Below are 23,560 nucleotides of genomic sequence, written 5' to 3'. Positions count from 1 at the left end.
CGGACCAGGACTGGCAACGGGATCGCAACCCTCGGTGTTGCTCCCGCACCTCGCTCAGCCAGTGAGCGCCCGGTCTGAATGTGGGATCCGAACCCTCAGCGGGAGCGCCGCCGCGCTTCCCAAGCGGCGCACTATAGCAGTGTGCCACCGGGCCGGCCCTAACTTATTTAATTTCTTATGAGTCTTAGTTTTCTCAGCTATAAAATAAGATTGTCTATCTCAATTAGCTGCTGTAGGGATTAAAACAGATAACGTACATGAAAAGAAATTTGTAAACTGAAAACTATACAAGTATAAATCATTATTCCCCACTCACAAAAGTGGGAGAAATTATCACAGTGATTAACATCTCATGGCATTTTATAGTTTGTAAAACGTTTTTAACTAATACTTGAGACTATCATGATAGTAATTTAGATTGTTGCTAGATATGAAATGAAAGTAGTCAGACTGACAAAAAGCATGAGCGTTACTTTCAGAGTTTTAATATTGATTTATTTATTCAGCAGACACTCATTGAGCATCTACTTTGTGCTGGATCAAATTCTGTCTTATCAAGTCCACTTAATATTATGACTGCTACTAGCAAATGAACAAATAAATGAGAGTTTTATCGAGGACTTCCTTTATGCCAGCACCTTTCAAGACACCTTATAGGCATTGCCTTATGTAATCCTCACAGTGACCTGTGGGACAGATACTGGGTTTTTTCCCCACTTAACAGAGGAGGAATTGCCACAGAGAGAGGTGACCAGCTTTCTCAGGATCATACAGCCAGCAGGTGGCAGAGCCAAAATTCAAACCTGGATGTGTCACTTTTAACCTTTTCCATTTCATTTGATCATTCCATAGGTTATTACAGAAATTTCCCAGGTTAAAGAAAGGGAGAAGGGAAAGAAAATAAAACTTTAACCATTTGGCTTCTTTTAAAAAGTTTTGATAACAGAACTTCTTGGGAGAGGAAATTGGTATCGTCATCAAAAGGAAAATTTGGTTTTATCTGTAAATTTCAATCACGTTCACCCTCTATAAGGGTGGATATTTAAGATATGGCTGTATTATTCGGAAGAAAGGTGGCTTTTCTTCCTCCTTCTACTGTAGCATGGAAGCATCCTGGAGAGATGCAGAGCCCAGAAGACACACACTGTGTCTTTAAGTCCCTCTTTGAGCATGCAAGTGAGATCAAGTTGTGGAGAGAGAAAGAGACAGAGAACAGCAAGGGCAGCTGGAAGCGAGGAGGGACGTTGCAGAAAGGGGATGGCATGGAGGAGGGCTGGCACCGGCCTTTCTCTTGCTGGCAGGAGGGGTGATGGTGTATTGTTTTGGGCTGGAACTGGTGACCCCTGTGACCTGGCTGGCAGAGAGGTGGGGCCCTCTTTCTTTGCCCTCCCCTGCTCTCTGCGTCAGCGCCCAGGGTGACCCTCAATCACCCCTCACGCCCGGCGGGTTGGCCATGCTCACCTCGGTAGGAGAACCACTCCATCCAGTGCTTGAACTCACGCAAGTTACAGTCACACTCCCAGGGGTTGTCCCCAACCTGCAGCAGCTGCAGGCTCGCCAGGGGTTCAAACGTCAGCCGGTCCAGGTTCTGCAGGCGGTTGGAGCGAAGTGAGAGGGAGCGCAGAGCTGGGAGTCCGTCGAAAAGGCCCGGGGGCAGCTGGGCCAGGCCGTTGATGGACAGGTCCAGGTGGCGCAGCAGTGGCGAGTGCTGCAGCAGGTCCCTGTCCAGGGTCCTGATACTGTTGTTGCGCAGCTGCAGCTCCGTCAGATTCGTCAGGTCCGCAAAAATGGAGCGGGGCAGCTGGTCCAGGAAGTTGTTGGACAGGTCCAGCCGCTGCAGGCTGGACAGATTGGCGAAGGCCCAGCTTGGCAGGGCACTCAGCTTATTGTTCAAGAGCAAGAGGGTGCGGGTGGCAGCAGGCACGTCTGGGGGCACCACGGTGAGGCCTAGGCCACTGCAGTCCACCTCCAGGTTGCGGCTGTCGCACTTACAGGAGAAAGGGCAGGTGGGGAGGGCCTCCACAGCATGTAGGGCGATCCAGCAGGTGATCCCTGGCAGACAGGTGGAAAGAAAGAAGCAGGCTGGGTGTTACCACCCCCTGCTTCTGTACCCTCCTTTCCAGTGCATATCATGATGGCCAAGAGGCTCTCCCTCCTTTGGCTCAAGCCACAATCAATGCACAAACATTTCTGAACCACACAAAAGATAGTTCACAACTCCAAAGCCCTTTCCATATTAACGGACATCACACGGAGTTGGCAGGGCTCTGTGCCTCGCCACACACCTGGCAAAGAAATCACTGTAGTGTAGTGTGATCTGCAGACTCAGGCCTGAGCCCTGAGCACAAGCTGTGTGGTCCACAGTGACACCCCAGTTCATGGGGTCCCCACACCTGATCTCCTTGGCAGCTTGGGTCCCACTGAAACCATAGATGTTGACAAAATAAAGGATATAAGGATGTCAGAGAAACCTGCTCCCACGTTTCTCTCCCAGTGTCACTGCCAGGAGAAAGAATCTCTCTTTTCAGAAGAACATGGTCCCTTGAACCCCACCCCACCTGGAGCTGCACTGAGACAGGCTGTGCATGGAGAGGGGAGAGCGCAAAGGGCATCCTAACCCTGTCCCCTGCAACTTCCCAGGCGCTGTGCTGTTCACGTGCACACCACCTCCAAGATGAGGCCAATCACTTAGGTGAGCACTGGGAGTCCAGGCCCCTGGGGTCCCACTCCAGACAGCATGTGGACAAGGGTGAGATGCACAGGTCCACTCAGACACTGGCAAGTCCTGGGGACCAGGGCAATTCCACACTCATTCTCATCCTAAAGTCACCTGTGCTCTCAGCCTGGGCTTCTGTGCCTCTCTGCATGATGGAACAATTGACCGAATTCCTTTTGTGGTCCTGTCTCTTGCCCAAGACCCCTCTAAGTAACAAGCAGAGCCGTCTGTGGGGGACAGTCACACCAGAGCAGCCCACCACTGTGGAGCAGCCCTTTCTCATGGTGGCCTCAAAGCCCTCCCTCCTAAATATCAGAGGAGCCTGCAGCTCAAAATTGGTCAGCCGCCCAGGTCATCCCAGCCAAGGTCAGGTCCATCACGCCCAGAGGAGAGGCCCCCGCTGAAGAATTGCTGGAGAAGTTCAGACCCGGGTCAGAGCCCAGCTGGCCCCATCCAAGCAGCAGCAGCCACCTGGCCTGGGTGCCTGGATGGGACAGCCTTGAGTCTCTGTCTGGCGGGTGTCTGGTTGTCTGGTGCCCAAAGGCCAGGCCTTGAAGGGACAGGATGAGACTCTCCCTCCCTTGCCTGGGGGATCAGTGACAGCTGAGAGACACACTGCTGGGCCGACACCTGAGCCTCTTTGTTCTTGAAAGGTGATGAGCACAGACAGGTCATGGAAGCCAACTAGAGAACCTCCACAGCCATCCGGGGCCACCTGCGGCTACCTCCCACCCTCTTGCCCCTCTGAGCCCATCTGCTGCCAGATCGGCCTGCCCTGTGCTAACCACCCCCCGCCATGCCACTTGAAAATCAACATTGTTCAGATTTTACTTCCTCCAGAAAAAAATCCAACCCATCCAGCTTCCCTCTTGAAAGGTCAGCATACTAGAAGCCACTGTCACCCTCCCAGAGAAGAAACCAGGAGCAGAGTAAGAGCAGAGCAACCCCAGCCTCCCTCCCCGGAAGTTCAGGGCACCAAAGCTCTAGTGACAAGAAAACATGACCCTGAGTTGCGATGTGCTGAGTGATTCCAGAATGAGGTTGAAAGGGGATCCGAGCTGCCCAGGGAGCAGCCTCTCTCCCGTGGTGAATAATTCAGGCTGCTCATACTGGGGGCAGCTGGATCACAGGCCGACCCTGGCAGGGAGAAGTCGGGCAGAAGAACGTCCCTCAGGAGCATTTCTTACCTCTGCCCGTGCAGCCCTGGGCAAGCCAGCCCTTGTTGACCTTGTCCCTCTGCCTCACGTAAAGATAATTCTCAGGGCCTCTTCCATGCTGACGACTTGCAGGGGGGCCTTCATTCACATTTCCTCCTCTTATTTTATTTTTTTCCTTTTTGTCTTTTTTACTGACCGGTAACGGGATCGCAACCCTTGGTGTCGCGCCCGTACCGGGGACCGGCAACAGGATCGCAACCCTCGGTGTCGTGCCCGCACCGCGCTCAGCCAATGAGCGGGAACCGGTCTCCACATGGGATCCGAACCCTCGGCGGGAGCGCCGCCACACTCCCAAGCGGCGCACTCTCCAGTGCGCCACCGGGCCAGCCCAACATTTCCTCCTCTTTATGAGAAGTGTGGGGCCTAGTCCCTGAGCACTGCATCCCAAAAGCCCACTAGTTCCTCTGTTTAGAGCTGGGAAGACTGAAGTCTCCAGGTCACCCTGCTGGTGGCTGAGACAGGACAGGGGCTGCCCCTGTCAGAGCACAGGGCAGAAGCTGGGGCTGCTGGGCAGGGAGGGCCAACCTCCTGCCTCCACTCAGCTGGTCTGCAAAGCACGTGCTGGACAAGCTGGGGCACCATTGATGCTACTTAAAGCTCAGGAAGCCTGGCCATGCTCCAGCAGACCTCTTCCCTTATTTTTACTATCCAGGAATCCAAAGCATGGAGAAGGACACAGCAGACTTACCTGGGGAGACAGAACTAACTCTCCTGGCCTCTGGCTCCTGGTCCACCCACAGGGCTCTCAGCGGCAACTCTGGGGGCCACAAGTGCCATCGCCATGGGCATAAGGCCTTAGGCATTCTGGAAAGGTCTTCTTAGACCTTCCTGCAGCCTGAGATGCATCCCTCCATGCCATGTCACCTCCACTGCCCAGACCCTGCCTGTCCCACCCGTGCCCTCATCCTGCAGCCCAGGTGTACTCACAGGAGACCTGCCTCCACTGCAGAGCGAGCCTGTGCCTCTGCTCAGGGCTGTGGCCCGGCGCCAGCATGGTGACCCCCATGGCTCTCCAGGTCCTGCAGCTCTGGGGAGAGAAGAGCCCCTCGGTGCCTGCCGCCTGTCAGTCCTGAGACAGAGAGAGAGAGAGAGAGAGAGAGAGAGAGAGTGGGGGGAGTGAGCTGAGTGGAGACAGGGGGTGGGGGAGCGGGCCCAGGTGTCTCTTTACACTCCGCATTCCCACTCCTGCTCCTCCGGTTATGACTCTGGGGTGATGCGGGAAGGGGCTCAGGCTTCCCCGGGAGCCCTCAGGCGGGGGCCAGGGCTAAGCTCAGGTGGAGCTGGAGGAACCTCCCCTACGCCCACCCAGCCCCTGCCCTCTTCTCCTGGCCTCTGGTATATGGATCTCTAAAATGGTTTCAGGGTGATGGTCTCCTCTGTCTGGGCTTTCCCCATGTCACAGGTGAGAAAATGGAGGGCTGTCTCTCCTAGGGTTGCAGGGTGCAGTCACAGGGCACAGCTGTCACCTGGCTGCCCTCACACCAGGCCCCGGGGCTTACCATGGCCCAGGGAGTAGGCAGAGGCCAGGCACTTGGCAGCGGTGGCTGACAGGTCGGGCGAGCGCCGCTGGCTGGCCCCTGTGTCCTGCTCCACCGGCGCCTTCGTGGTGATTCGCGATGATTCGCGATGCTCTGTCTTCCGCCAGCCGGTCTATAATAAGACTCATCAGTTCAGGGGTTCATGCTGCAGCAGCTGCTCACGCAGGAGAGACAAGGACACGGAGGAGAGGGCAAGATCGCAGAGCAGACGGAGGGCTGGGAGCAGGGCCGGGAGCAGAGAGCAGGCTCCTCTTCCAGAGGGGCGGAGGGACCCCTGCTAGGTACGGCCCCAACCCAGTGTCTTGTGAGTGGAGCACAGCCCTCCTCTGCGCCCCACTGCCTTCCAGATGTGGCCGAGAGCTGTTAGATGGGGGTCAGAGCCTCTGCTCTGCCAGCACCATGGGAGGGGTGGAAAAGAGGGAAATGGGGAGGGGTGTCCCCCCCGAAGCTGGCAGGCGATGGGTGCGGGGGGGAGGGGAGGCTATGCCAACACCCCAGCTCCCTCCCGGCACCCACAGGGCACAGTTCTCTTGGCCCACTGCTCCCGGCCCCCAGAGTCTGACCTTCCTTGATTGCCAGATTGGTCCCTGGGTAATTCCAGGTTGCACCACCCACAGGCCTGTTTAATTCTGGGAGCTCAGGAGCCAATGGCAGGGTGGAGCAGACAGCTGAGGAGGTGGATGGGGCTGCGGAAGCTTGAGTTTGAGTTCAGGTTCCCCAGGCATTGGGGTCCTGCCGCCCCGGGGCCCCTCCTTGGGGCACGGCCTCCCTTCCCATGTGGCGAGGGCCCGGCGGGGCAGGTGTGGACCGGAGCAGTGGAGGAGCCCTCAGAGTGCTCCCCTGTCATTCCCACCTGCTGCCTCGGGCCAGGCCCCAGCAGGCTGTGCTTTGTGGGTGGGAGGGCGCTAGGTTGGAATCCCTTTAAGCAAACTGCTTAAACCCTCTGGGCCTCAGTTTCCCTGTGTGTAAAAGTGATGATCATAGTACTTAATGGGGAATTTCTGTGAGGATCAACCTAATTAAAGGAAGAGAATTAACATATACTAAGTGCACTTTACCTTAGGAATTTAGGTGACTTGGGCAGGGGCCAGCAGGTCTGTGTCACATCCAACCTCACACATGGGATTGTTTCTTATTCTTGACCATGCGGCGCCTGTCCAGGCCTGTGGACTGCACATGGTGCTCTGGTCATGGGCATGCTCACCGTGTGCCCCTCCCCAAGCTGGTGCTCACTGACCTGCCCTCGGAGACAGTAGCGTCCCCTCTCCCTGTGTGCCTCCAGCCCTGGCCTCCAGAACAGTCTCTCTCAGTCAGGGGCCTGCATCTCAAGAGCTCACAGCTCCTATGACGTATTAGGCAGGTCAGCAGCCACCCAAGCACAGAGATGATGACTGCTTTGCCCAAGGTCACACGGAAAGTCAGGGACTGAATTGCGGCTCTGAGCCGGGCTTCTCATCTACTCCCTGGCGACAGTTGCCAGTAGTGACCCTTGCAGGGAGATGTGTGTTGCGCACAGAGCAGGGTACGCACACAAGGCCTCCCTTGCAAGTGCTGCAAACACACACCCATGCGCGCACACGCACACACCATGCCTTGCTGGCAGCACCCAGCGCTTCTCAGATGCCAACCCACAGGCAGCAGAGTGGGACGCCTCACAGTCCCCCAGCAGACAGATGTGCAGGGGCAGCTCCAGCCTAGAAGAGAGGTCTAGAGAGAGCCCTAAGGTCGTCCCTAAACCAGGGAATGTTCTATGCCAGGGCCTGTGTGGGGGCTGGAGACCCAAGCCAGGCTTCTGCTTGTACTCGTCCTGTTTTCCTACAGGGAGACAGGCGTCAGAGAAACCCTCGACCACGCACAGTCCTGTTTCCACCTGGGGCGCCTGCCTTCTCCTGAGGAGGCTGCCCTTCTCCACCCACCCCCTGTCCCTTCCCTCAGCATCACCTCTCTAATGAGCCCAGGGTTGACCAGCAAACACAGTCAGTGGAGAAGGTGGACTTGAGTGCCATCCTGACGCACTGTCCCCAGCCTTGAATGGGATGTCACCTGCACAAAGACGCACAGGCCTTGTATCGTGAGGTGGCAGGACACTGTTGACCCTGATAAAATGTGATAAGAGAGAGGTTCCCAGGTCCATGAGGATGTGCCTGCACTCTCTGGGTATGGCCCTGCCCCCATCAGCCCCATGGGCTCCCTGATGGATGTCACAGCCTTCCTGAGACTGGAAGAGCAGCACGCCCAGCAGGGCAAAGCAGAAACGTGTGGCCCACGGAGGTGGCCCTCAGGGAGATGTGGACCTGGAGCCAGCACCTCCTAACCCCTTAGCCCTCTGCCAGCCAACATCCCTCCAACAAAGGATCCCTTCCTGCCCCCATGAGACTCGAGCCTCTGTGGGAAAGGGGGTGACCTACATTGGGAAGCTGGCAGAGAGCTGCTGCAGGAGGCACAGGCCAGCCACAGAAATAAGTTAACATGATCTGGGAGGGAAGCCCCTGCCCAGGGTAGAGAGTGGGGGACAGAAAAGAGTTGGGGAGGGGGTCTCGCCCGACAATCTCCTGTCTCCAAGTGCCACAGTCTTGTCAGTCTGGATGCTGGTCCTGCTCCTAATCCTCACTGGGGTGTTGTCCCAGTTCCAGAGGCAGAGACCAGAGGGAAGGGGCTGGTCTGGACTGAAGAACGGGGCTGAGGAGCTAAAGCAATCAAGTGGGAGCCCCCAGGAACCAGAAGCAGGGGCTGTGACTCTAGCCCCTTGCTACCAAAATGTGGCCGTGGGCCAGCCGCGTCCATCTAGCCTTTTAGAAATACGGAATCTCAGGTTCTACCAGGACTGACTGCGTTTTAACAAGACCCCGGGGCATGTGTGTGCGGTACGCGGCTTTGAGAAGCACAGTAGGAGGTTAGGTGCCTCTCAGACCATGCTGGTCTGTCTGTGGGGCCAGCCACCAGCAGGAGAGGCACAGGTCCGAGGGCCTGGAGGTCACCGAGCAGGGGCAAGGATCCTGATGCAGCACCTCCATCAGGAAGCCTCTAGATGAGAAGGACAGTCGCCACAGTCACAAACACCTCACAGTGATCTTAATCCTCCTAACTCTCCAAAGTTAGTATTATAAACACCATTTTGCAGATGGGAAACTAAGGCACAGGAAATTAAGCAACTTGCCTATAGTTAGGCAAATAGAAGAAGGCAGCTCTGAGCCGCACTGTCTGGTGACGGAGCTGCTATCAGCTTGCACGTGGCGGTCCCTGGCCTAGGAAGGCAGGGCGGGCAGGGGGATGCACCTTTCATTTGTGTGTCACTCTACAGTTTACACGGCGTCCCTCACCCACTGTCTCACTGGAGCTGAGAAGACAGCCGTTCTTACCCCTACTCTGCTGAGGAGGAGACCAGCTCTGTGGCTCACCAGACGGGACGTGAGCCAGGTCTCCCCCTCCCAGCCCCGGCCCCAGGCGTGGTGGGATGCGGCGGTGGCGTATCTGGGAGGCCAGCATCTTGTTGGGGGTGCCGAGGTGGGGGAGGTGGGCTGGGAGCTCCGGGAAGCGGGGCTGGAGGAGGCAGCGGCAGGAGCAGAGGGTTCCACTTGCTCCCGCCTAGGAGCTGCTGTGGCAGCCTCGTGTCACCACAGGGTCAGGGTTAGGGTGGCAGGAGCCCTGACCTCTCTGTGCTCCTGCGCCTTCTGTTTCTCCCGCAGACGGAGGCTGATCCTCCTGGGGCCTTGGCACAGGCTCCAGCTAGAAACCTCCACACACTCCCCGAGGCCTGGTGTCCACACCCTTCCTCTGTGGCCTCTGTCATTTCCATCCCTCTCAGCCAAGTGTCCAAGCCGTTTGGCCAGTTCACGACCATCATGCAAGAGCTCCCAGCCCCTGGGCCACAGTGCCCGCCTCGCCTTGCACCGCCTCCCCTGCGGCTCCCCTGGGTCAAGGGCCCCTGGGCCACAGTGCCCACCTCGCCGTGCACCGCCTCCCCTGCGGCTCCCCTGGGTCAAGGGTCCCTGACTTGGGGAAGACTCACAGAACTCAGTCCCCTCCACCACCCCCTTCATTCTGCAGAGAGGCATAGGTCCCAGGGGTAGTGAAGGGCAGAGCGAGGACTGGGCACCTTCCCCAGGGGTGCTGAGAGGGAGTCTGGACAGCCAGGTGGGAGCGGGCCAGGGACTCTGTCTGCTCTAGGCTGGGCTCTCCACCTGCTGCCACTGTCTGGCCACCAGGCCCTTTTAGGAAGGACTCTAGATCTCCTCCCTGCCCGTCACCCCATGACACACACTGCCCAGGAAGAAAGGAAGCAGGTTTTCAGACATCTCCATATTTGTACTTGGAACAGACATATACCCTCCTGGTTCGTTCTCACCCCCAGCTGCCTGCACCCTTGTTTTCTCAACAAATATTCCCAATCCCAAATAGACCCTCTGGGAAGAGAAACAGAAAAGCCTCGCAGGAGCTGCTCGCTGATGGCAATGAGCTAAGGTGTGTACAGTGTCTGCAAGGCCGGGCTGGGCTCAGGGTGTGGGCCCCAGGCACGGGGCAAGGGAGACCTGACCCGGCGCGGGAGGAGGGAGACCCAGAGAGGGGACGGACCACCTCTGTTCCGACTCCTTCCTCCTCTCCCCGTCCCCAGAGCTCCCAAACATTCCCAGCCACCGCACCCACACCCCTTCCTGCCCCCTTCCCATGCTGCCCTCTCAGACCAAAGCAGCCCTCAGCTCCGGTGCCTGGGAACTGGGAATGGGGTTTGCTTATCCTGGGCCCCAGACACAGCTTCCAGCCAAACCCCACAGAAACCAGATCGGCTGCTTAAGAAGCCCCCTCCTTCCCCACCCCGGCCCAGCTGGCTTCCTGGCCTCCCTCTTTCCACCAGGGGGAGGTGGGGCTGGGAAGAGCCGGGCTCTTCTTGGCAGTGTGGGAGCTGTTGTTGGGGTTCCCCACCAGCTGGACTCCCCCACCCCTCCCCCACTGGTGTCATTATCTAAGTGGCAGGGGTATCAATCCAAATCACACGGAGGCAGAGCCCAACAAGCCCTGACAGCCAGGGACCAACACCACCACCCCAGCCCAGAAATGCAGACAGCTTGGGGAGGAGACAGCAGCCAGATGGAGCCCAGCTCCAGCCCTGTGGGAAGTGTGGGGACGTGAACTTCAGACTCCTGGGCAGACGGCCCTCCCTCCAGCACTGTCAAAGTGGACCTTGGGGTACTGAGTTTCCTGCTCCAACCCATGGTGTCAGGAAGCCAGGTGGGCATAGCCTGGCTGTGTACCCACCCTACCCCAAGTTGAGGGCCCAGCCCCACTAGGGCATCTGGCCCATCTGTAGACAGAGGGCCCAGTGCACAGCTGTGGGACCCCCCAGCGGTTCTCACAGCCTGGCTCCCCTGTCTGCTCTCAGGAGGGTGAGGAAGCTGCAAGACTCCTGTCCCTCTTCCACGCCCAGCCCTGCCCCCACCAGGGAGGCCTTACTCCCAGCTATGTGGACCCATGTCCGGCTGGGGAAGGGCCCCCTGTACCTTTGTCCAAGGATGGCCACTTGGAGGTCAGTATCTCCAGCCCTAGGGCAACCCGGTCTATTCCTATGCCTTGAACAGTGCAGTCCTCCATCCCGCCACCCCACCCCAAACCTTTCTCTGGACCAGCCCTGTCACCAGCACCTGCTGCTGTCCCACCCCCTGCTCACAGCACCCAAGTTCCTCAGGCTGTCTGTGCAGAGCCGGCCATGCAGAAAGCGCAGGTTCCTGGCTGCCTCCCCCATGCTGCAGGGACTGGTTTCTATGCCACCCGGGCTGTCATCTGGCACCAGCACTGCCCTCCTCCCCTCTCCCCTCCTTGTCTGCCCCCTCCCTGGCAGAATCCGCAGCTCATGTCCCCAACACTGTGGGGTCAGAGTTCCCAGTGTTCTGTACCTTTGAGATGCACAGGCAGCTGGTCCCGAGTAGCTCCCCCAGCCCCAGCAATTGCCCCCAGGCCAGAGGCAAGCGTGGCTATTTGTGCAGGGCAAAAAGACCCAGCAAAGATGTCCCCAGTTCCATGCCCCAGCCTCCCCGCGCCCAGCAGCCCTCCCTTCCATCCAACCAGCACTCAGCACTCACCTCTCTTGAGCTCCTTGAATCAGGTAGCTCTCGACCTCCCGGGGAGACACTGCCACCAAGCCATGCAGCAGCGCTGATGCCGCTGGAGTCCCCTCGCTCACAGGGAGCAGGACCTGGCACGCAGCACACAGTGCTGGCTGCCGAGGGCCGGGGCTGCCGGGGCTGCCGGGTCAATAACAAACTGAGAGGGAGAGGCAGGAAGGCGCGGGAGACAGGAGAGGGGAAGCGCGGGCAGAGGGAGGAGGAGCGGGAGTCGGAGCAGTGGATGACAGCTGGGGTACATCTGCGGTGACAGCGGCGCAGCACACACAGGAGCACGCACACGCCAGAGGCACTCGGGCCGCGAGGGCAATGCTCGCATTTCAGCGGAAAGAAGCGCCCGTGGATGGATGGCTTCCCGCTCCAGGGAGGGGACACGGGTTCGCCGCGCGCCTCCATCCCTCCTGCTCCGCCGGCGCCCCCACTGGCGGCCCCGCGCCGCCCCCTCCCGCCCCTCCCCTCTCTCCTCCTCCATCTGGGCAAAGGGAGGCAGGCCCCAGCCCCAGCCAGCTGCTGACTCCTGTCCCCATCGAGGCCACCCTGGGAAGCTGGGTCTGTCTCCGTTTCAGAGACACACGGGGCAGTGTCTCCCTCCCCGCCTGTGGGAGCAGGAAAAACCAAGCCCTCCTCTCAGTCAGAGAACGATTCATTGCAGGAGAGGACTCCGGGGTGCACGGGGATGCTGACTTGCCAGGTCCTCCAGAAAGGGCCTGAGACACACAAAGCCAGTGGTCACATGGTCACGCAGAGGTCACTGAGCCTCAGGGTCTGACCACCCCAGGCCAGGACTGTGGAGGGGAGCAGGCTGCCCCTCAGTGGCCTGGGACGAGCCCTGGAGGAGCCAGGGGCGGACAGATCCCCGCTAGCTTCCCAGGCTCCCTGCTCTTATCTGTGAGGGGCAGGCATGCCAAGGGAAAGACGGTGACTCAAGAACTCAGACGCCTCCTTCCTAACCAATCGCACAAAGCAAGCCAGAGAAACTGAGGAAAGCAGCTGGTCAGAGAAAGCCAGGACAGAGAGGAGCCTGGAGGCCACCGCCCAGCTTGGGCACTGACCCCTGAGCACCCTTCCTCTGCGCCTCTTAAACTTGCCTGACAGCCACACAGTGCAGCATGTTGGCAGCACATCATGGGTGTGCCCGCCCCTCTTCCTCCAGGGATTTCTTTCCTCGGGGGACTTGCAATCAGGGTGGGGTGGGGCGTGGAGCTCCCCAACTCTGGAGCCTCTGACAGGACGCTCCTGCGACCTCTTTTCTGTCTGCGCTGCTGGTCCCTGGGCAGCGAAGGCTTGGACTGCGGTCCCAGGAGGAGGGAAGAATGTCTTCACCTCTTGGGAAGTCCCTACCTCTCACTCCACACACATATGCCATGTGTCCTACACTTTCCCTAAACACACTTCCCGCTCCCGTCTCCATGGAAGCATGTCCTTCCCTGAGCCTAGAATGCGATCCTCACCTGTGGGTGGTCTTGCCCTTCCTCAAAAGCTCAATCAGCAGGTCATCTCTGTCATGCAGTCCCCGTGGCCACGCCATAGGACTTACCTTGCTCCTTCTCTGGTCAGTGGCCACTCTTGTGGTTCTTGTCACAGAGAAAGTCATATGGTTGCTTTCCGTGCTGTGCTTTATCTCTTTCCTCTACCATGAGCCATTCCAGAAGAGGGACCCTGCCTACCCGCTCCAAGTCCTCCATGCCCCTGGGCCTTCTTGTCAATTGAATGAGGAATAGACGAGGTGAAAGGGCCCAAGACCAGGCACTGGGGGACTTGGAGTCTAGACTCTGTTCTAACTAAGTAGCTATTAGCTGGTTAATTAACTAGGCAGCCCTGGGCCTCACTCAGTTTCCTGCCCCATGGAATGAGGAGGTGGATTGAGATCTCTGGTCTCCCTTCTACACCTAAGTATTCATGGAGTACCTGCCACGTCCCCAGCTTGTGTGATAAAAGACAGGTGCCTCCTACCCAGTGGTCTCCACCCAGTTAAACAGACGACCGCAGTCTCGGGCTGAGATATTCAGCTAGAAGAGAAGGTAAAAGATGCAGTTTCTGACTCCTCGTGACCATGGCCTTCAACAGGGATTGTGTCTGTGTGCAAGCTCGTGTGTGCAGGTGCGTGCCTGTGTGTGCTGCCATGTGTGCGTGCATGTGTGTGCATATGCACAGCTGTTTTGTTTTGCTGTCTGTAAGGACAAAGCAGCGCAGAGGTGACAGTCAGGATGTGGAGCAAAGACACACATCTTGATCAGCCGTCTGCCGCCTGTGGCCTTATTGAGGCTCTTTGTTAGGCTGTCTGCAAGCTGAGCCGAGATCTCAAAGAAAAGCTGCTTTGGAGGAGGGCACTAGATCATTGTGAGAGGCAGGCGAGAGAGGGAAGGCAGGGGCAGCTGGGGAGGATGCAGGGAGGGGCGCCCAGGCCTGGCTGGGGCAGAAGGAGGGGTCAGAGGTGCATCCTTCTCTGTCAGCACTGCAGGGCCCAGGGGATCAAGGTCAGGGTCCACACAGCGACCCACCACACACAGGCATGAGGGAAGGTCCTTAATGACACACTGGGGAGCCACCCAGGAAGGCCAGATGCCTCGCATTCCCTCGACCCCCTGGCCTGAGTTTCTCTTCACGGAGTTCTGAGCTTGTCTGCAAACATGGTCACATAACACATTGTCTCCTAGCAAGAGGGAGGGGACAGAGGGGGCTGGTGACCTTTCTGCCAGGTGAGGCTCTGGGAGGTCTGTGACAGTAGCCGAGCAGGACAGGCTTCTCGGGGAGAAGGCTGCACTCAATGTCCAGGGTGGAAAAACACAATTTGGGTTGTGAGGCAGGAGGTGAACAGAGGATTAGAAAAGACTGAAGCCAGGGGTGTGAGGGGCTCGGTGTGAGGTAACAACCGACCTCTGTTACAGATATTTCCACGTACCTCACCACTTTCCCTGCTCTGCACCAGGTCCTGTTTCAAGCATCTCACATTCTTACCATGAGGAAGTTCTTCTTTGTGTCCCACTTAAATTCCCCGTTTCTTTTTATTTACTTATTTTTGGCAGCTGGCTGGTACTTAAATTCCCCGTTTCTTAGGGATTACCTTCAAAGTCTTCAAGGGACTTAGAGCACAGCTCATCTCCCAGATCTCAAGTCCAGTGTCAAGAGGGCTGGGCCCAATGTGGGGAGAGGAGTTCCCTGAGGTCCTGCATGCTAGAGGACAGGGATAGCGCGATCTTGCTGAATTTTGCTTTGTCAAGCGCTGACTCAAGTTGAATTTATTTATTGAGTTCAAGAAATATTTGAGTCTCACTATGTGAGAGGGGCTGTGCTGGGTACCAGGGATCAGAAAGTAGTCCCCTGGCCTGCCGTTAGCCCCACTCTAATGGGCGAGACAGACAGTAAATGAGAAATCAGATAAACAAACCATGTCACTTAGAAAATAAAAAGAGTGGTGAGATAGAGAATGGAAGGCGAAGGGAGGACTGCTCTCTCTGGGGTGGTCAGGGAAGGCCCCTCCAGATGTTTGGGCTAAAACCTGGTGACGAGAAGAAGTCAGCCATGTCAAGTTCTAGGGGAAGAGCATTCCAGGAAGCAAGAGCAGCTCCTGCAAGTACCCGAGGGGGGATGAGCTTAACACATCTGAGGAGAGTGCATTTCAGGTTGAAGCAGAGACGTCTGCAGGCCCAGCTCACAAGGCCATATTACAAAGGAGTTCAGGTTTTGTTCTCAGGCAGTGGGAAGGCATCGGCGGGTTTTAAGCAAGGAAGCAGTGTGACTGATCTTCAGAAAGATCACTCTGGTGGCTCTGTGGGGAAGGGATCGTAGCAAGGCAGGGGTGGGAAGCAGGAGACCACTCACGGGTCTCTTGCATTAGTCCAAGTGAGACGGAGTTGGCTCGGCCAAGGGTGGCGGCTGTTGAGGTGGAGAGAAGCAGGCAGATTTTATAGTGTTCGGGAACAAAGGTCTGCAGAACCTGGACGGGAGGAAGGGGAACGATAGCAATTAGACAGAAAATGTGCCCTGAAATGGGGAAGCCTCAAGGAGGGCTGGCTTTGGGAGGAAAGGCCCTAGTTTGGTTTTGAACATGTTAAATTTGAAATGCACAGGGGTGACCTGAGTGGAGATGGCATGTCAGGAGACGGAATGTCCTCAGTTCTGCAGAGGGCACCCAGGTGCACAGGACTCAGAGCTTACTCTGGAGGAACTTACAGTTCAGCTAGTGAGATGGGGCCTAGTGGGGGAGAGTCTGTGTCTCCACTCCCCACATTTCTACCCAAGGAGCCTCGAAACCTGAATTTCATTAGAGGAGAATTAACCCTCTACCTTTCTTCCAGCTCAGGAATCTCATGCCTCTGTGAGACTCGACACTGAGTAGAAAGGCCAAGTCTCATTCTAGGAATAACCCAAGACCTCTTTGACCACTGAGGCCAAGACAGGGTGAAACAAGCTTTCTTAAATCCCAAAGATTTGATCATTCTAAGCATTGGCGTGATTCCCCCCTGACAATTTTTAAAAGGTTCATCCTCTTTAATACAGCCTTTTTCTACAGGTGAAAGAAATCTGTTCAAAATGAATTTATCAAGGGCATTCCTAGAAGAAAAAAGGAGGAGCAGAGACTGAGGGGCCACGTGTGGCCTTAGAGGGAAACGTGAGCGGGAGGCTCACTGGGGTTGGGGCCTCAGGCACTTGTAAGGGCCCCAGAGGCCCTCCCCACCCTTGGAGCCGCGTGGCAATTCTGCAGTGACTGTGACTAACCTTGAACAGGTCCTATGATATGGGGACGTCTGAGTTCATTGGGGACTTCTTTGTTGCTTCAAGATCCTAGAGGCTTAAAGGAGTGGGCAGGAAGGGGACAGGTAGACGCACCTGTTGGCTCATGACAAAGATAGGACATGGAGACAGGCGCCTTGGAGACAGATGGACCCAGGCTAGTGTCCTGGCTCTGGTATTTAGCTGGGTGTCTTGGGCAAGCCATGTCACCTCCGTAAAGCCTGCATGTCCTCAGCATGTAGAGTCCGAATAATAATAGTCCTGTCTGCTGTGGGGATTAAATACACTCATGCATTTAAACTTGCCCGATGGGTCCTAAGCACTCAACACATTTTCAATATTATTTTACCAGATGCTACGCAGTTGGCCTAGTTTTTAAATTCTTTTTCCTTTCAATATAACCTGCCTTTTCTTTCTATTCTTTGGCCCAAGTCTTCCTGGAGCTCTTTGTCCCAGATTTCTTTTAGTGTCTGTGCATCCACATGGGTCCTACGGGCCTATTTGGGAATCGGAGGCAGGGTGGCCCTTGTCAGAGGAGCCATCAGAAGAGTCACATTTGTGGGCTGGTGGCGTCTGTGGTCTCCTGGAGCCTGCCTGCAAGCCTGGATGCATCTGATCACAGCCTCCTTACAAAGTAGGGAAGGCCCTGAGCTGGTACTGAGTTTTAAAGAGGTTGTTACACCAGGGTTAAGACCGAAGGAGCCCCATGCGTTGCCCAACTCACAATGGCCCTGAGTTCCAGTCTCAGTCACTACTTTGGGCCACGTGATCTTGCACAAATGGTGCAGTCTCTCGGGCCTCTATTGCTCCATCTGTGCATGGGGAGAATGCTCTCCCCCATCCACCTGCTGCAGCTCCAGATATCAGAAGATAAGTCCCATCCTCAGGGCTTTCCTGGTCTTGCTCTTCCACTGGGGATGGTAGGAGCCACCGGTCTCCTTCTGTCTGTTTGCCACCCCCCATCCCACCAGTCCAGGAACCTCAGATTCCCACTCCACCAGCTGACTCAGCTCTCCCCTCCCTTCCTGCCCATGCACCTCCTCTCTTTAACTGGAATCTATTTCTTTTCTCTCCCTGTCTCTTCCCTCCCACCGTCCCCTCCCCCAAAACACACACCTGGCCTTTCCCTCCCTCCTCCCACTTCCTGTAGCGGTGGGCGTCCTGATGAAGCTGGAATTCCTCCAGCGCAAGTTCTGGGCAGCAACGCAGCAGGTAGGTGTGACAGTTCAGGGCCTCCCTCCTCCTGCTCAGACCCGGTGGCAAAGGGCAAGACATGGGGCATGCCCTCTGGGCCTGGCCTGCACGACCCAGTCTCTGCTGCTCCAGAGCCACACACCCACCTAGGTCCGGCCACCCGAGCACCAGGCCCTGGCTGTGTCCAGGCCACTGAGAATGCCGCCTTGCCCACCGTCCTCCCCACCACCAAGCGCCCACAGACTAGGCTCCTCTGGGCTTCTGAGGTGCCCTCACCCCTCACAAGTTCCTCCGCCCCGATTCCTCCTCTGTCCCTTGCTCCGCATTCACTCACTGCTATGTCCTCGCCTTGGCAAATTTAGGGAGCCATAGAACGAAGATGCAGGGGGGAGCAGAGGGGAGCCAGCTTGGTGACCTGGGGTCACCCACCCCATCAGCCAGATGACAAGGAGCAGAAGCCTCCGTGGAGGCCTCATGAAGCTGCCCTAGGGGCTTCCAGCCACGCACTGACCCCTCACCGAGCAAAGGTGGCCACGGGCTGCAGGGGCTGCGGGCCCTCGGAAGAACCGAGTCTGCACTACAGCTGCGGCTCCTCACAGCCCTGGCCCACGACCGCACACGCCCACGCCTGTACACACACACGTGACAGTACCGCACATGCCCACCCCTCCCCACACGTCCGCACACACCACGGATGTGATGCACTCGCATGTGACATAGCCACCACACATCTGCACACACGCGCGCACACGGGCACTCACAGTTCTCTTCTCCCTCCCAGTGCAGTGCCATGCATGGGCCATGCCTGAAGAGCTGCGAGGACAGTGTAAGCTCTTCCTGTGGGGAGAGGGTGGGCACAGGGGACCGGCCCTGGCCACAGGTGACCCCTTCCCCGAGGCGCCAGACTCCAGATCCTTGGGGCAGGGGGGCGGAGGAGGGTCGGCAGCCGCCCAGGTCTCACCCCCTCGGGCTTCTTCCCCAGGACCTGGACTGCTTCCTCATAGACAGCAACGGATTCATCCTGGTCTCAGAGAGGCCCCAGGAGGTGAGTGACGGGGACGGAGTCAGGGAGACGGGCCGGCCCGGGACAGGCTAACAGCCCGGGAAGAAACCCTGGCTTAGAGCTGCTGTTAGTCATGGCCTATGGATGTGGTTTTCTGAAACCAGAGTCCACCTGAGGGGACTTGGGACAGAGGATGGCTGAGGAAGAAGGGGCACCACTGCGTCACGGAACCTGATTGCTTGAGGACAGTTTTTACACAAGCACTTAGCGGGCAGTGCCTCCTCCCGGCGAGCAGGACAGGGAAGGTGCCGCCCGTCCTCCTCCGGGCACTGCCGCTTGCTGCCGCGGTCACCCCTTCTTCCTTTCACGCCCCCTTTTGGCCATGTCGCTCTTCCCGGGACAGAGCACCCCTCCATCTTAGTATTTCTCAACTACTCTGGGAGAAAAACAGGTGAGGACAGAAGCTGCAACCAGTGGCCGGAAGGCGACCTCGGGGTGGGCTCTCTGCTGCCCTCGATCCCCTGCCCCGTCCCTGCAGCCACATCTCCAGCCTCCTGTGGCCTTGGCTTTTGAGGGCCTAGGGATTTCAGAGAGCACGGGAGCTCGGATACTGGCACAAGAGGATGGCAAGGTGCAGACAGAGGACGGCCAGGCCCAAGAGGCCGCTCCTTAGACAGGTGCTCTGTATCTAGGTTTTGGGCTTTGTAAGTCAGGCGGTCTCTGTCGCCACTACTCAGCTCCGCTGTGGTGGTAAGAAGACAGCCAGAGGGCCGGCCCGGTGGCACACTGCTACAGTGTGCCGCTTGGGAGCGCGGCGGCGCTCCCGCCGAGGGTTTGGATCCCACATACAGACCGGCCGCTCACTGGCTGAGCGAGGTGCGGGCACGGCGCCGAGGGTTGCGATCCTGTTGCCGGTCCTGGTCCGGTACGGGCGCGACACTGAGGGTTGCGATCCATTGCCGGACACGAAAAAAAGACAAAAAGGAAAAAAAAAAAAAGAAGACAGCCAGAGACCATATTGAATGCACGAGCCTGGCATCATTGCCATAAAATGTTATTAGGAACACTGGAATTTGAACTTCACATAATTTTCTTGTGTCATGAAATATTATCAATCTTTTGATTCTTTTCCCAACCACTTGAAAGTGGAAAGGCCATTCTTAGATCAAGGGCTGACATAAGTCCACAGTCGCCAGAACTGGCCCTCAGGCCCTAGTGTGCCAACCCCTGCTCCAGAGGCGGCCAGGACCACCTCACAGGGACCTAGGCCCAGGAGGGAATCTTCCCCAGCACAGGCCACTTTGAGAGCTCAGTGATGGGACCCCCTCCCCCAGGGTTCCTCGCGCGACCCATTGGTGCTGTTCTACCCAGACCACATTCGCTCACATGTGCTCAGATTGTGACGTCCCTGGGAGCAACTCTGCGGACGTACGGTACCAACCCGTTATTCAGAGACGCATACTTTGGGAAGTGTCTGTGTACTTAGTGCATGTACCCTTATTTCTTCAACTAGTGTGTTATCTTCTCACAGCGTATGTCACCGAATAAGCCCCACAACCTTCCAGAGGCTCCTGCCTGCACCCTAGCTCCCCCAGCCTCGGCTTACCCTGGCGCTAACCCAACTCCCGCCTGCTCCCCACCCCTGCCGCCAGGCCCCAGAACAGAAGGGCCTTCTGCATGATGTGCAGGGATGTTGTCGCTCTCATTTTACACGGAGGAAAACACCAGGGTCTGCAAGCTTAGGTCATGAACCCCAAACCCACAGCTACAGAAAAGCCAGACTTTGAACCTAGAAATACAAGAGCTGTGATGGGGAGTGGGAGGGAGGGTCTAGAAAAGACCTCGGGGTAAGGGAAACTAAGCTGGAAAACATGGTTTTGGTGGGACTTAAGCATCTGTGGGGCAGGGTTGGTGACCTTGGGAGACTGGCCTGCCCTGAGGGTGAGGCAGGTAACAAGTGCCAGCCTCGGGGGCCCCCTCCGGCCACTGAGCCCCTCCCAGGCCACTCTGTTACTGCTTGGAGCAGAGTTCACTTGTTCACTTGGCTGGAATTAGGACTGCGTCTCCAGGATCCTGAAAGTCAAGGCTCAGAAACCCCCTGTTTTAGTCCGTTTGTGTTGCTAACAGAATACCTGAGACTGGGTAATTTATAAAGAAAAGAGGTTTATTTGGCTTACGATTCTGGGACCGCTGCATCTGGCAGGGGCCTCAGGCTGCTTCTACTCATGGCGGAAAGCGGCAGGCAGCCAGCAGATACAAGCAGATCACATGGCGAGAGGAAGCAAGAGAGAGAGAGGAGGTGCCAGCGTCTTTTTAAGCAATGAGCTCTCTCGGGAACTAATAGAGCGAGAACTCACTCATTAATCCCTCCTCCCCCAGGGAGAGCATTAATCCATTCATGAGGGATCCGCCCCCATGACTCAGCCAGTTTCCAACACTGCCACCTTGGAGATCAGATTTCCACATGAGTTTTGGAGGGGACAACACATCCAAACTCCATCACCCCTCCCCCACCCACCGGGGTTAAACTCCAAGACTGGCGTCAAGGCTCTCTGGGAGTGGCAGCATCCAAGGGGCTTGGCTCCTGTGTCCTCACTCTGGACACCTCTGTCCCCGGGGCCGAGCTGTATCAGGGCATGAGAGGGCCCAGGGGAGGAATTCCCAGGCCAGAGTCACCACCTGGCCTGAGGCCTGCCACGTGCAGACACGTAATAACCGTGTGAGGCCTGGAGGTGGTGGGCACTGGACGGAAGTATGAATGGAACACAGCGTGGAGGAAAGCCTTGTGCCAACGCTGCTGTTCAGCATCTGTCTGTCTGTCCATCCAGCCATCCATTTTTGCTTTTTTTTAGAACTCATTCATTTGTCAACTCTAGCAGTTATCTATTGCTGTGTAACAAATTAACCCAAAATTAATGGCTTAGAGCCACAAGATTTGCCCTTTCACCATTCCTGTGGGTGAGGAATCTGGGTGTGTCTCTCACAGTCCACAGTCAAGCCAGGGCTGCGCTCGTCCCCAGGCTTGGCTGGAGCAGGATCCGCTTCTGAGCTCACTCGCAGGTCCTTGGTGGGGTTCAGTTTCTCCAGCTGTTGGCCTGAAGCTGCCTCAGATCCTTGCCAGGGGGCCTCTCACAGGGCAGCTCACAGCCCGGCAGGACAACGGTTGGAGCGAGCAAGCCCAGAAGAGCCCGTAAGCAGGAGCAGGACGAAGTTGCAGCCTCCTGAAGCCTGGTCTCAGATGGGACGTCCCATCACTTTCCCGCATTCTGTTTGCTAGAAGCAAGCAACTGGCTCCACCCGCACTCAGGGCTCGCACAGGACGGGATGACCTAGAGGCTGGGCGCCCACCACCAACTCCTACCCACCTACCCCGTCCCCAGCACACAACAATGCCACCAAGGACCCCAGGGCCCAGCCTCTCCTGAACTCATTCACTCCTCCCTGCCCCTCCCCCACCCCCAGGCCACGAGTGGGGCTACAGAGCACAGCAGGAGCACCTGGGACCTTGTTAGAAGTGCAGGCTGGTGAGGGTCCCACCCCAGACACAGGACTCAGAAACTCTGGGGGTGGCCCACAATCTCAGTCCGCAGCAAGTGCTCCTGGTGACGCGGATGCGAGGTAAGCTTTCAGACCTCACGGCCAGTCTCTGGTGATCTGGATGCACTTCAGTGAAGGCTCAGGCTACTCCTTGTCCCTGCCAAGCGGAAAGAAGCCTATTGCTGCTCCCGATGCAGAGTCTTCCCAAAGTCCCTCGAAGCGGTTGAGAAGCTGCCGGGGCGTGGCTGCGTGGCTCTCTCCTGGTCCACTGGGCCTCTCTTCCAGCTCAGGGCTCATTCGTATAACAAAGAGCTACTAGAGACAGGATTACAGCCCTCAATTTGGGACCTAGGAAGAGAAGCAGACAGCTGGGGCCAAGAGTGGGCCTACAGCTCCACGGAGCTTCATAATGTTTTTACAGTGTGTCTGTCACCCTAGATCTGGGGACTCCGATTCCTGTCATTTGCTTGTGGATGGCATCCACCCACTCCTCACAGCCAGCCTCGGTGTCTGTGTCCTCTGGGGCTCCACGTGTCCTCTGCCTTCCTGGCTTCCCAGGAGGGTCTGCCCCATGGGGCACTGCAGGAGTAAAATGCATCCCGTCCCCAGAACCCTGAGACCGCCATCTTCTACTCCTCCACGTTCTTTCCAGGCACCCCCATGTGGCCAAATGCACTTGTGAAGAGTCTCCACAGCTCGGGGAGCCAGGGAGGCTGCACAAGCCAGGGAGGAATGAAAGGAAATTGACCCCTGCCAGGAGCCAGATGCAGGACGTCACGTGTGGTGACTCATTTGATCCTCACACCCCTTGAGGATGAGGATTCCCATTTTCAGAGAAGAAGAAACTGAGGGCATCCCTAGGTGAGGAGGCCATGTGACATCTGGGGCATTCTGTCACCAGAGTCAAGAGCACCCCTTCTCTCCCGGGACTTGGGCTGTTTGCAGCAGGAGCCTCACGTGGGCAGGCAAATTAGCCCATGCCCAGGGCAACTGCCTGACCAGCAAGGGCCTCACAGGACCTGCCCTCTCTCCCCCTCACTACAGGCTTAAACCCAGGGAGCCCCAGGCCCTTTGGATCTGGCCCCAGAGCCCAGGCAGCCCATGGATGTTGCTTATCTTGGACTTTCCCTGGGGAGTGGAGCCGTGGGGCATCAGACTCCACCCGGCTGTGGCTGTCAGGAGGCCCCAGTCTCCGCGCTGTGCTGTGTGTGTGCACTGCTCCATATGCAGTCTGGGGTGCTACAAAGTTGGTGTTTGGACCCGGGTTCTGCTGGTTCAGAAGCTTGATTTGAGGCACAGTTCCCTTCAACATGGTTCAAACGAAACCCTGTCACTAGGAATTGTGCTCTGCTGCCAGGCGTGGAGTCCCTGCTACAGAGGCTCACACAAGCTACAGTTTATTCTCCATAAGAGAATGGATGATGCAGCCCGGGCCTGGCCAGCTTCCTGAAGCCACCAGCTGTCCCCATCCTCGACCTCTAGTGCACCTACCAGACAAGAGGGCA

At 57.2% G+C, this 23,560-nt stretch overlaps 2 protein-coding genes and 1 long non-coding RNA gene across 3 annotated transcripts in view; 1 reads left to right on the top strand and 2 right to left on the bottom strand.

Moving 5' to 3' along the window:
* The window catches only part of LRTM2 (leucine-rich repeats and transmembrane domains 2), a 10,489-nt gene extending 4,943 nt beyond the window's left edge, over positions 1 to 5,546 (bottom strand). Inside the window, exons 1-3 of the mRNA XM_008572435.1 lie at positions 5,433 to 5,546; positions 4,861 to 5,002; positions 1,462 to 2,052 (exon numbers count right to left, since the gene is read on the bottom strand). Coding sequence (XP_008570657.1) covers positions 1,462 to 2,052; positions 4,861 to 4,939 — 670 coding nt within the window. The 5' untranslated portion in view covers positions 4,940 to 5,002; positions 5,433 to 5,546. The remainder of the gene's footprint in view (positions 1 to 1,461; positions 2,053 to 4,860; positions 5,003 to 5,432) is intronic.
* Positions 1 to 23,560, top strand: part of CACNA2D4 (calcium channel, voltage-dependent, alpha 2/delta subunit 4) — a 114,031-nt gene that overhangs the window by 79,453 nt on the left and 11,018 nt on the right. The window contains exons 25-27 of the mRNA XM_008572436.1: positions 17,472 to 17,533; positions 18,297 to 18,341; positions 18,498 to 18,560. Coding sequence (XP_008570658.1) covers positions 17,472 to 17,533; positions 18,297 to 18,341; positions 18,498 to 18,560 — 170 coding nt within the window. The remainder of the gene's footprint in view (positions 1 to 17,471; positions 17,534 to 18,296; positions 18,342 to 18,497; positions 18,561 to 23,560) is intronic.
* LOC103590238 lies at positions 5,561 to 11,931 on the bottom strand. Its single transcript, XR_550454.1, has 3 exons — positions 11,546 to 11,931; positions 6,530 to 6,641; positions 5,561 to 5,625 (listed from the first exon to the last, which is right to left on the bottom strand). It is a non-coding gene; the product is annotated as an uncharacterized LOC103590238 (long non-coding RNA).

The sequence above is a fragment of the Galeopterus variegatus genome, unplaced genomic scaffold (genome assembly GCF_000696425.1).
Source record: "Galeopterus variegatus unplaced genomic scaffold, G_variegatus-3.0.2 Scaffold784, whole genome shotgun sequence".
Lineage (NCBI taxonomy): Eukaryota > Metazoa > Chordata > Mammalia > Dermoptera > Cynocephalidae > Galeopterus > Galeopterus variegatus.
The sequence above is the reverse complement of the archived record's forward strand: the minus strand, read 5'-3'. Positions and strand labels throughout refer to the sequence as shown.